This window comes from Garra rufa, chromosome 4, assembly GCF_049309525.1.
Source record: "Garra rufa chromosome 4, GarRuf1.0, whole genome shotgun sequence".
In the NCBI taxonomy this organism is placed as follows: Eukaryota; Metazoa; Chordata; class Actinopteri; order Cypriniformes; family Cyprinidae; genus Garra; species Garra rufa.
The window spans coordinates 20,436,712-20,450,425 of NC_133364.1; the positions used below are offsets into that span (position 1 = coordinate 20,436,712).

At 35.9% G+C, this 13,714-nt stretch overlaps 1 protein-coding gene across 1 annotated transcript in view; it reads right to left on the reverse strand.

The window, feature by feature from the left end:
* The window catches only part of rap1b (RAP1B, member of RAS oncogene family), an 85,264-nt gene that overhangs the window by 26,398 nt on the left and 45,152 nt on the right, over positions 1 to 13,714 (reverse strand). Inside the window, exon 2 of the mRNA XM_073838070.1 lies at positions 10,394 to 10,473. Coding sequence (XP_073694171.1) covers positions 10,394 to 10,450 — 57 coding nt within the window. The 5' untranslated portion in view covers positions 10,451 to 10,473. The remainder of the gene's footprint in view (positions 1 to 10,393; positions 10,474 to 13,714) is intronic.

A 13,714-nucleotide genomic window follows, 5' to 3' on the forward strand; every position in this document is an offset into this window, starting at 1 on the left:
TGGATGACAAAGGGGTGAGTACATTATCTGTATCTCCTTTAACAAGAAAAAGGTTAGTTTAGCATAATATTTTATTACTACTTCTTACAAAAACAATGGCTTCACTGCTTATTCATATTTGAAAAAACATTCGCCCACAATATCGAGGTCATGTGGTGTAGCCAACATGCAGACACATGTTAAAAATAAAACAAAACAGGAAATTATATCACATAGACAGTGCAAATAAGTGTTTTGGTCTGGTTCTCATAAGAGCATCTGAGATTTGGTTTGGGGTTCACACTACACATATCGTAGTGTGACCCACAGAACTATAGAAATAAAAATAAAATAATAATAGTTTTATAGCACTTTATTTGGTAAAATTGTTTAGTAAAATAAAATAAAATAATAAAGTGTGATAATACTGTCATATTTTAAAAAGGAGTTTGATGAAATTCGATAAACTGAAGTCAAATAAAAATGAGTACTGTACACTTAAATACAATGCTATTGTTTACATTCTTTTAAAAAAAATTTACTTCATTTTTATATACATTTTTAACCCTACAAAGATACTTAAATGTTTCCCAGAAGACAAAATAAATGTACCTTGATCTTCAAATTCAAAAGTTTTCACCCCCTACTCTTAAATCATAATTTTTCCTTCTGAAGCATCAGTGAGCGTTTGAACCTTCTGTAATAGTTGCATATGAGTCCCTCAGTTGTCCTCAGTGTGAAAAGATGAATCTCAAAATCACAGTCATTCATGGAAAGGGTTCAAATACACAAAAATGCTGAAAAACCAAAGAATTTGTGGGACCTAAAAGATTTTTCTGAAGAACAGCAGACAGTTAAACTGTTCAGAAGAAACAACTCATGAAAAACTATCACTAAACAAAAAAACACATCTGTGGATTATTCAGGTAACAACACACACACACACACACACACACACACACACACACACACATACATACATATACATATATACATATATATTAAACTATTATTTTCTCTTGCAGATTATATGTAAACATCTTTTATGTGACATATCTTACTCATGTCAGCACTAAATTTCTGTAAAAAAAAAATATATATATATTATTTTGATAAAACAATTAGCATTTTGCAGATTCTGCAAGGTGTGTGAAAACTTTTGACCTCAACTGTATTATATACTTTTCACATTTTAAAAAGCTAAATGGTAACGATTTTACTGTTTGGATGCAAGCAGTGCAAGCTTGTCTCAGCAGTGAGTGTCTGAATGTGGAAACACCTTGTTCTCTTTTCTCGAGAGTATGTCGCTTCACTAGTTTTCTACTCGGCTATAAAACCACAAAGAATGTTTTTTGCAAACCGAGGATTCAATCGAAGAATTCCAGTGGCAGTTCTCATATCTCTGCATATGCAGTGAACACCTCCTGCTATTTCTGTTGGAATGTTACTCCATCTCTTTCTCACACTTCATCAGCTCCATGCATCTCAACTTCTCAAGGCTGTTGCTGGGCTGCACTGTGCATGTGTTGCCTGTTTCAGAGAAGGTTTAGGGCATGAAGTCAGCGGTGAGGACGCCGGGGGTTTGTGAGCAGCCCCAGAGAGGTAAAGTGTGCTGATGCAGCGGAGTTGAACTGATGTGCTTGAGACAGACCAGACCATGTGCACGAGTGTCAGCTGGCACATATGCTCCGAACGTCTTTTATCCTGCAGCTCTGTTCCTCATTCTCACTGGCTGGTTTACACTAGTGCCTCTCTAATGCACACACACACATTTTCTGGCTCCGTTACTCACAGTAGCTCTGAACTACGACCTACTCCACACACACACACACACGCACACACACATAGAAAGAGTGCTAAAAATATTCCGTATATGGGGAGAGAGATGTGGAAACAAGGCATGTAAATTCAATGGAGGCCACTGATTACAATGTTCCAACAAAGAGCAGTGAGGATGTGTGAAGGAGAGGAGAGTGTGTGTGCATTGCTCTGCTCTCAGCGATTAGATCAAATGCACACAGGCACGCTCAGCATGCTGATATCCCAGCAGCCACTTCAAGTGAAAGCAACAAATATTGTGGAGATGATGGGTATCAAAGGATTAGTAAAGGTCATGCTTATATTAAAAAAGCTCTTATCATATTCGGTTACAATTAATAACCAGAAGGAGTTTGTTATTGCATTACACTATTCATTTTGGTGTTGCCATTAAGTCCTTGAAAAAAGTACAGGACATTTAAGCATCTCACACACACACACACACACACACACACACACACACACACACACACACACACACACACACACACACACACACACACACACACACACACACACACAGGCAGGTATACAGTACTGTTCAAAAGTTTGGGATCTGTAGGATTTTTAATGTTTTTAAAAACGTTTCTTATGCTCATCAAGGTTGAATTTATTTGATCAAAAATACAGAAAAACTGTGAAATATTATTGTAATTTAAAACAACCATTTTCTATTTCAATATACTATGAAATATAAAGTATTCCTGTAAAGCAAAGCTGAATTTTCAGCATCATTACTCCAGTCTTCAGTGTCACATGATCCTTCAGAAATCATTTTAATATGCTGATTTATTATCAATGTTGCAAACAGTTATGCTGCTTAATATTTTTTGGAACTTGTGATACTTTTTTTCAGGATTCCTCATAAATAAAAAGTTCAAAAGAACAGGGTTCAAAATAGAATTTTTGTGCTACAAAATACACTACTATTCAAAAGTTTGGGTCAGTATTTTTTTAAAGAAATTATTACTTTTATTTAAGTAAGGATGTGTTAAGGATGGACTTAAAATGCTAGAAAAGATTTCTATTTTGAATAAATGCTGTTCTTTTAAACTTTTTATTCGTCAAAGAATAACTGTATCACATGTGCCAAAAAATATGAAAAATTCTGACAATAAATCAGCATATTAGAATAATTTATGAAGGATCATGAGACCCTGAAAACTGATGAAAATTCAGCAATGCGTCACAAAAATAAATTATATTTTAAAGTATATTAAATTAGGAAACCGATATTAGAAATTGCAATAATATTTCACAATTTACTGTTTTTTTCTGTATTTTTGATTAAATAAATACAGCCTTGATGAGCATAAGAGACTCATTAAAAACCTTAAAAATCTTTTGAATGGTAAAAAAATATTATTGATACTATAATGACTGCATGTTGTTTATGAATTATTATTAAATTAAAAATGTAATTATTACAAAAAAATAATCACCTTTTACATGCCATTGTATTAAAGTCCAAGGAAATTAATAAACAAATATTACCTGGAAATATTTACTTGGTCTTAAGTTACTTTCTAGCCACTGTTAATAATGTTAGATGTATAAACATATCATTAAGACACTCAGTTTAACTATCCATTTGTAAACCATTTTTCACAACAAACCTTTCCAAACCAAAAAAAAAAAATATATATTATAAATGTATTTAAAAAATAACTATCAAATACACTACTCGGTAATATTTGTTTTGTTTTGTTTTGTTTTTATAGTCTCTTTTACTCATTTATTTGATCAAAAATAAATAAAAACTTAAAATATTTTAACTTGTTTCTATTTTAATACATTATATAACATAATTTATTCCTGTGATGACAAAGCTGAATTTTTAGCATCATTACTCTAGTCTGTCACATGATCCTCCATAAATCCTTTTAATATGTTGATTTGTTGCTTTAAATTTTCGTATCAATTTTAATTAAAATCAGCACACAATAGGCTCCAAAAATGCTAAATATTTTTGTCGGCCTGTGAGCTTGAAACTTTACCTTGTGTGAAGTCCATTATTAAATTTTTGTATTATTTATTTATTTTTGTTAAGTACCCAATTTCGAGCTTTTTTTTTTTTCGTGGATATGCGTGCTTAGTTTTCATCTTAATCATCAATTTAAACATATTTTTATGGAATCCTCGATACGTTAAGATTATAATTAACAGAAAGCTCTAAATAACAGCAATTTTTTAAATACATTTCTGCAACATTATACATGTCTTTAATATTTTTGATAAATTTAATGCATCCGTGCTGAATAAAAGTTACTACCTCAAACATAAGTTTACAAACCCAGTTTGAAAACCGTGTCTAAATGTTAAAGAGATAGTTCACCCATAAATAAAATTTACTCCAATATTTACTCACCCTCAAGCCATCCTAGGTGTACTTGACTTCTAGATGAATACAGAGTTATATTAAAAATGCTTGCTTTTCCAAGCTTTATAATGGCAGTGAATGGTTGTCCAGATTTTGAAATCCAAAAAAAGTGCATCCATCCATCATAAAAAGCTCCAGAGGGTTAATAAAGGCCTTCTGAAGCGAAGCAATGCATTTGTGTAAGAAAAAATATCCATATTTAAAACTTACAGTCTCTAACTTGCGCTAACTGTCGTACGCCTGTTCATAAGCCGTGTGGAGGATTTTTATGATGGATGGATGCACTTTATTGGACTTGAAAATCTCAACACCCATTCACTGCTGTTATAAAGTTTAGAAAAAAGAAAGTTTGGAAAAGCCAGGCCTTTTTTAATATAACTGTGATTGCATTCGTCTGAAGGAAGAAAGTCATATACACCTTGGATGGGTGATTTACCTTTTTTGGGTGAACTATCCCTTTAAGTTTAAAATGCGAATGAGATTTGAGCACTATGGTGGAAGTTGAAAGGTGGCTTTGGTTTTTAGGCTATCGATGAGCAACAACACATTAGCATGTGCGGTCTCACTCAGCAGCACAATGGCCATCTGAGTGGATCCGCTCCTGCCTGCAGGCAGATGGGCTCTCTGTGTTAGCTCTGGCAATCCATCACTACAGCTCAAGCTGACCCTGTTGCTCCTGTCCGATTCCCTGTCCTCCCCCGGACTACCGCAACTCATCTGACGGATAAACTAACAGGGTGTTGCCTGGTTATGCGACAGTTCCTCAAAACAGTCAGATCGAGTCAATGTTTGAGAACAGCCCAGCTCATTTTTGTTTTAGTTGCTGTAGTCAAGGGTGCAGGACAAGCATGAACACACACAAACCAATGAGGTAACCTCTGAACCAGACCACAGAAATCAAAGTCCATGGTGAATCATATGTTAGCCCTGTTACTAAACATATAGCTAGTAATAATGTCCACAGTGTGGTTTCTTCCTGTGTTGTAAGTGTGTAAATTGAGACATACGCACAAGTGCTGAGCTATATCACAATAATGGCTGTGCATTTTACATTGCAGAACTGTCCAAGAGCGCACAAGTCAGCAAGTAATGTTCTGGAAGTAAACGTCATATTTAAATGTCCATAGATGTGTTTATTTATAGTGATAAAGTATAACTTTTCCAGGTGGACCTACGTTTTTAAATATCAAGGATAAATTTATGAATGCAAATGAAACGTAGAATATTCGTTCCACTCATTTTTGGTTTCATATACACTACCATTTATGTTTAATTAACACTTTTATTTAGAAAGCATGCATTAAACGAATCAAAGTGAAAGTAAAGATATTTATAATGGTACAAATTTGAAATAAATGATATTCTTTTGAACTTTATATTCATCAAGCAATTCTGAAAATAAAATGTATCACCGTTTCCGCAAAATATTAGGCAGCACATCGGTTTTCAAAATAAATAAAGTATTATTAATAATAATAATAATAAATCTTGAGCAAAAAATCTGCAGATTAGAGTGATTTCTGAAGGATCATGTGGCACTGAGGACTGAAGTAATGACTGCTGAAAATTCAGCTTTGCCATCGCAGAAATAAATTACATTTTTTAATTTAATAAAATAAATAGCAGTTATTTTAAACTCTAATAATATTTCACAGCATTACTGGTTTTACTTTTGAATTACAGTGTAGTTTTGAGAAAACTTTTTAACAATTTTTAATAAAACATTTGACATACGTTGTTCATGTTCACTTTCTAATTAAGGAAAGTCATTTAGAAAAAGGAAATCATTCTAATATTCATGTATTATTATTATTAATGTTGAAAACAGCTAAGTAAAAAAATTTCAGGTTTCTTTGATAAACAGAAGTTCAGAAGAACAGAATTGATCTGAAATAGAAATCTTTTGTAACATGATAAAGACATTTATGATCACTTTGGATCAAATTTAAAGCATCATTGCTAAATAAAAGTTTTAATTTCTATCATTTCTTTCCCCCAAACAAATAAAAAAATACAAATATTGATTTCAAACTTACTAATGGGATAGTGTATTATGTTACAAAAGCTTTTTAAACAGATAAATGCTGATCTTTGGATCTATCTATTCATCAAAGAATCCTGAAAAAAATTTAAATATTGAGCATAATAAATGTTTCTTGAAGAGCAAATCAGCATATTAGAATGATTTCTGAAGGATCATGTGACACTAAAGACTCGAAAATTTAGCTTTGAATAAATTACATTTTAAAATATATTCAAATAGAAAGCAGTTATTTTAAAAAGTAAAAATATTACTGCTTTTTCAGTATTTTGAATCAAATAAATGCAGCCTTGATGAGCAGAAGAGACATTAAAAAAGATTTAAAATCTTACTGTTCAAACATGTTTGGTAGGAAAGTGATTTGGGGGAAAATCTGAATGAATAAAATAAATAAATAAATAACGCCATTAAATGTATATTTGCATTTTGTATGCATTTCTGAATAATGACCCTAAAATATAGGCCTATGATTCCTGGGACACTGTTGTCACCAAAAATAATTCATGCAGGTTTTCCAAACACATCCCCATCTGGTTGGCCCAACAGGAAGTCCCACCTCAAACTCACACTGCATTGGTTAACCCAGTGTTGCTGTTTACATCTAGTACAAGTACTTCATTCATTCCTGTAAGTCCTGTTTTTGTCTTTTCGGCAGATTTGCGGTGCCACTTATAAAGTGGGTGTCAGTCTATACAGCAGCTCCATTACAGGACACCAGGCTGACCCCACACAGTAATGATCTGATTTTACAGACCTGTCTCTTTCCCCCCGTCTGCACAGAGCAGGACAGGAGCTTAATGTGAATGCATTTACAACACGATTAACTCTGTGTGGCCATTTCATCCAGACTCATCCATAGTGCTCCAATTAGGGTTAATGGACAATAAAAGTCTATGTGCTTTACGCTGAAAGAGGTCTACGCTGAGATGGAAGAGGATGGAGGTGGACGGTTCTCACACCCTGTGGCACACATACAGCCAATGGGCTCTTTGTTGGGCCCCGAGGTGAGTGGGTCGGGCCATTGTGGCGGCTCTCCAATGGGTGAGCCATTTGAGTTCACTGGGATGGAACTAACTAGGTCAAAGTGGTGTCAGCGGGATGTACGGTAGTACATGAGTACTAGCGCGCTAACGAGCTAAGGAAGCAAACAGTGACCTCAGTGATAAGCGATCATTCATGAGGAAACTGGTCTGGTTTTAAACTTCAGGGTGAATGTGGAAATTTAAAGCTAATGGCATGCAGTAGAAATTTCCCATATGGTTTTGTCACTCTGACCCACTGAAGAGCTACTTGTGGTTTTACATTACCACACAAATTCTTTGGTTTTTCAGCATTTTTGTGTATTTGAACCCTTTTCAACAATGACTGTATGATTCTGGGATCCATCTTTTCACACTGAGGACACCTGAGAGACTCACTGATGCTCCAGAAGGAAACATGATGCATTAGAAGCTTTTTGAATTTGAAGTTCAGGGTAAATTTCACTTATTTTGTCTTCCGGGAAACATGTAAGTATCTTCTGTAGCTTCTGAAGGGCAGTACTAAAAAAATAATTAAAAAAAAAGATATTTAGGCAAAATAAGAAAAATTTACAGATCTTCATTCTGTTCAAAAGTTTTCACCCCCGGCTCTTAATGCATTGTTTTTCCTTCAGGAGCATCAGTGAGTGTTTGAACCTTCTGTAATAGTTGCATATGAGTCCCTCAGTTGTCCTCAGTGTGGATCTCAAAATCATTCAGTCATTGTTGAAAAGGGTTAAAATACACAAAAATGCGGAAAAACCAAAGAATTTGTGGGACCTGAAGGATTTTTCTGAAGAACAGTGGGCAGTTTAACTGTTCAGGACAAACAAAGGACTCCAAAAAAAAAAAAACAACACACAGCTGTGGATCATTCAGGTACAACACAGTATTTTTTTTCTTGTGGACTATATGTAAGCATCTTTTATGTGAAATATCTTACTCAGTACTAAAAAAAGAATAACATGCATTTTGTATGATCCCTCTTATTTTGGTCAAATAATAGGGATGCACCGATACGAATCGGCCGATCATGCTTGCGCGTTTTGTCAGTAAAGCCGGTTCTGTAATCAGCGGTAAATGCCATCAGGTGCGTGATTTCACGTTGAGCCGTATATACTACACACAGCCGTTGTTTACTGACGAGCTGCGCACATTCACACTGATAATGAACATTGATTTGCGCAGCTCGTCGGTTGTGTGTAGTATATACGGCTCAACGTGAAATCACGCACCTGATGGCATTTACCGCTGATTACAGAACCGGCTTTACTGACAAAACGCGCAAGTGATCGGCCGATACGGATCGGTGCATCCCTATCAAATAATTAACATTTTGCTGATTCTGCAAGGTGTACGTAAACTTTTGACTTCAACTGTACATTATGCTGACTAAATAGAAAATGCTAACACACAGAGGCAGTCATTTCACTATATCTGTGACTCAGCTATGGGATGTTTGAGTGGCTTAGAAAGGGCACCACAACCAACCACAGGCCAGTTTGGTTCTCACAACCTTTATTGACCTGACTGAGGATAGATGTTCTCCAGAGACGCTACATGGCTGGACGGAGCAGAGCAGCAGTTCTTTTAGATGGGGAAACCAGTTTCTCTACACTTAGACGATGTATGCTTTTTCCCAATATAGAATGTAATTTGCTACACTACCAGTCAAAAGTTTTTGAACAGTAGGATTTTTAATGTTTTTTAAAGAAGTCTCTTCTGCCCACCAAGTCTGTATTTATTTGATCCAAAAAACTGCAAAAACTGCACATTCGTAAAATATTTTTAACTATTTAAAATAACTGTTGAATATATTTATTCCTGTGTTCAAAGCTACATTTTCAGCATCATTGCTCCACATTTATAATGTTACAAAAGATTTCTATTTCAGATAAATGCTGTTTTTGTGTACTTTCTATTCAACAAAGAAACCTGAAAAAAAAAATCTGCTCAGCTGTTTTCAACATTTTAAATGTTTTGAGCAGCAAATCAGAATATTACAATGATTTCTGTTAATGATTTCATTTTAAATAGTAAAAACATTTCCGAATTATACTGTTTTTGCTGTACTTTGGATCAAATAAACGCAGGCTTGGTGAGCAGAAGAGACCTCTTTAAGTCTCTTCTACGCTCAAAATAAGAGTATAGTGAGGCAGAGTAACCATAACTACAAAAACATACAAAAATGAATCAAAGAGAAACACCCCATCTTTTTTTATAGAATCTAAACAACTCCCACACAGATGAGCCAACTTTTTTCGGGGTCAGGCTGTGATTTGTTACTACACACGGCGTCATCGTCTCTTTTCCATTTTAAGACAAGTGGCATCTGGCGTTAATTTGCTGTGCCGCCACCTACTACATTCAAAAGTCAACAATATAGTTACAGCCACTGGATTATTAACGATACTATCATACATGTAGTATCAACACAATATCAATATTTCCTTACGGTTATCATTTAATAATGAAAATTCTGTCAATAATTACTTACCCTCATGTCGTTCCAAACTTGTAAGACCTTCGTTCATCTTCGGGAAACACAAATTAAGATACATTTGATAAAATCCAAGAGCTTTCTGACCCTGCATAGACAGCAATGCAACTGAAATGTTTAAGGTCCAGAAAGGTAGTAAGGACATTGTTAAAATAGTCCATGCGACATCAGTGGCTCAACCGTAATGTTATTAAGCTTTTGAACCATTGAACCGTTGAACCAATGAAGTCCCATGGACTATTTTATCGATTGTCCTTACTACCTTTCTGTAGCTCTTGGTCAGAAAGCACTCGGATTTCATCAAAAATATTTTAATTAGTGTTCTGAAGATGAACGAAGGTCCTAACGGTTTTGGAACGACATGTAGGTAAGTAATTAATGTTAGAATTTTCATTCCTTTAATATTGCGACACGCCTAGACTGAATCACTTGGATTTAAGATGCTTGTTGACGAATTGGCGTCGCTTGTCCATCACAAGGAAACCGTAATGGAAAATCCTCAGCAAGCACCATTTATAATATTTGTGGTCTAGAACCAGACTGTAAGATGTTTACGGAAGATAAACAAACTTGAAAATTGTTGTGTTTACATAGAGAAGGAAACGGCATGAAAAAGAGATAAAGAAAGAAGGCAGAGAAAGATGGCAGCCACTTACCAGCGCAGACTTGCCGACACCTCCTGATCCGAGGACTACTAACTTGTATTCACGCATTGTGCAGTGTGTCCGTTAACTACCTGGAAAAGAAACAAAAGATACATACAGTAAGATTTCGTCAGTCAGAGCAGGTAAGCTACTCAAAGAAAAATCAATACGGTTTTATTCAGTAGTTTTTCTATTAAACTTCTAACACAAAAAAGTTCTCCGCAGCACTTCAATGCATAACCTGAAGCTGGGAGTCATAGTCAATCAAGCAACAAAAGGGATTTAGACCTGTGGTCGGCCCTCAAGCCTTGAGCTATCAAAAGGCCGCCAGCGTGAAATTGCTATAAAGCCGAGTATCTAATCTGAACTGCACCCTCAAGACTCCTGCCCACTCATTAATTAGAATTTTTCCTTTGACATCACAATTATGTGTCAACTTCAGCTTTTGCATTTATAACACCTCAAAAAGATCATCAATCATCTGACACGTAAGGGTGCACTGCCCACGAAGGTGTTGGTTTGAGGTCGCGTAGCTGTGCATTTATGCCATTTCCTTCTTTGCAGGAAGAGAGTGGAACAAGAGCGGTGTGGTGGGGTTGACATAGATCTCAGATAAACGACACACACACACACACACACACACACACACACACATACACACACACACACACACACACACACACACACACACACAGATGTGAACTACTCCACACCCTGTCTCTTGGGTCTTTCAGTCTCTCTCACTCCTCAGCTGTCTCATGCAACACTTAGAGTAATACAATTACTTACAGACAGATGTAGTATATGAATGTATAGAAGTGGCTTGGGTCAGAAAAGCACTTTATGTGCACAAAAGTTATAAATGCATGGTCCTTGCATTGTCTTTGCAAGTGTGCTTTGCAGAAACTTTATGTGAACTCATACTGTTGTGGCGGTAACAAGCCTAACTAAGCCAGACAATCATTGGTTGATTCCTCCCGCCCAAAAACATAAACACTATGGCACTATCAAAACACTGTTTGTTTGTTTGTTTGTTTGTTTGAAATTCCTGACCTGCCAGACATAGCAACAACCAGTGGCATCGCTTTGGGGTGGAGTTATCTGTGTGTGGCCAACCAATGGCAGATTGCCATTTTTTTGCAAGTTTGTTTGGTGATGCTTTAAACCAGATGTGCTACTACTCCCATAGTTATAACTAGTTTGAAATAGTTTGCTTAATGCGAATATCTTTAGAGTATTCTTGATCTGAAAGAAAAAAAAAAGACTTAAAGGCATCCCGGGGTATTAAGACTTGTATGGCTTAATATAACGCAAATTATGTTCTTACTAAATATGCAGTAGAAACGCCATGGGAGATTTGTGTTATTTAAAAAATCCAAATCGTTTATTACATAGTTTGGACTAACGGGGGCGCCATTATTTTTGGTGATGTAAAATGGTTGCACTCGGTGAGCTAATGGCACTACCTGTTGCTATTTTTACCACAACCCTCAAATAAAATAATGACAATGACCACAGTTACTGAAAGATGGATATAGCCATGCATAGGCTTAAACCAAATGTCACTCCTGGATATCGAGTGAAATCGACACTGAGAAGCTTCTTCAGGGGCTGCGACATCATGACAAACGTTAGCATTTTTACATCCTGCCAGGATGGCATCTAGCGTTTCTTGTCTCTGCCGTTTGTAAGCTCTTTCAGTAGCTGTGGTCTACTGAAAGCCTCAAAGGCATCAGGGCTGAAGTGGAGAGAACAAAGACGCAGGTCTTTAGGAAGTTTTATTTGTCCACAGGCATCTTCTTTATTTCTCCTGTTCTTATCACTAGAAAAGCAGTGAAGACTTTCATCGCTTCTCTTGTTGCCCTTCGACTGAAAATTACAACCAATAGGCACACAATGTGGCATTTTATCAGTATTTTATATTCAGAGTTGCGTTGCGGTAAAAATAGTAACAGGTAGCGCCAGTAGCTCACTGAGTGCAACCATTTCACGTCATCGAAAAAATGTCACCTCCCATAGTCCAAAATATGTGAAACGATTTGGATTTTTTAAATACCGTAAATCTTTTATGGTCCTAGTTAACCTTACTAATTGACTAGTCAGTTGTCAGATGACTAGTCAACCATCAAGACTTAGTTCACATACTTGAGTCACAAGTATTTGTAAAAATAAATAAATAAATACAAACATCTGTCCCTTTAATTTTCCTCATTCCACCCAACCTTGCGATCACAGGGCAGTAAGTTTACAGGGGAAAACATGAGACCCATATCAGATCCAACACGCTGGGTTTTAGTAGGCATGAAGGCTCAATCTGGAGCCAGTCTGACTGTGAAACCACGCTCCGATAGAAGAGATTACCACTTACTCACATCTAATGCAATAGACACGAGGGTATCTGAGACTAAGAACTGCCCCAGCCCACTGCACTCCCTCTTAGCAATAGATCAGTGCCAGCAGCTCTGTGCTGAAGAACAAATCCTCCGCTGTCATCAAATGCTCTGCTTTCCATTTACATTGGCAAAGTACAGAGGGAACGGGAGACGAAGCAGGAGGGAGAGAAGGATTGTGTGGAAAACATAAAATGAGTGAGAAATGTGAGGGTGACAGAATAAGACGCTCTATCAAACGGGAATACGCCATATGAATGGAAAATATCTATTAAACGGACGTATCAGTGTATGATGTGTCAGTTGAGAGTGTATAGTCTTGGGTATATTTGTAGCAATAGTCAAAAATACATTGTATGGGTCAAAATTATTGATTTTTCTTTTATACCCAAAATCATAAGGATATTAAGTAAAGGTCATGTTCCATTAAGATATTTAGTAAATTTCCAACCGTAAATATCCCAAAACTTAATTTTTGATTAGTAATATGCATTGCTAAGAATTTGGACAACTTTAAAGGCGATTTTCTCAATATTTAAAATTTTTTCACCCTCAGATTTAAGATTTTCAAGTAGCTGTATCTCGGCCAAATTTTGTCCTATGCTAACAAACCATACATCAATGGAAAGCTTATTTATTTAAAAAAAAATCACTCTTATGACTGGTTTTGTAGTCCAGGGTCACAAATATAAAGGTGAATGTAACCTCCGAAGACCGAATTCTTCTTCACATATGGTTCATATACACTATTACTGACTTAGCTGTTAGTAGCTGAAATAAAACCATTAAAAAGCCCAGAAGTAGCAAAAACAACAGTGATTGTTAGGGTCAAATTGACCGTTCTATATGCATCTTAACAACAGAGTGAATTAGTCTCTTTGGAACGGAAATACACATTTTGTAAGGGAAAAGTCTGATTGGATCTTCACATATGCATTCCACA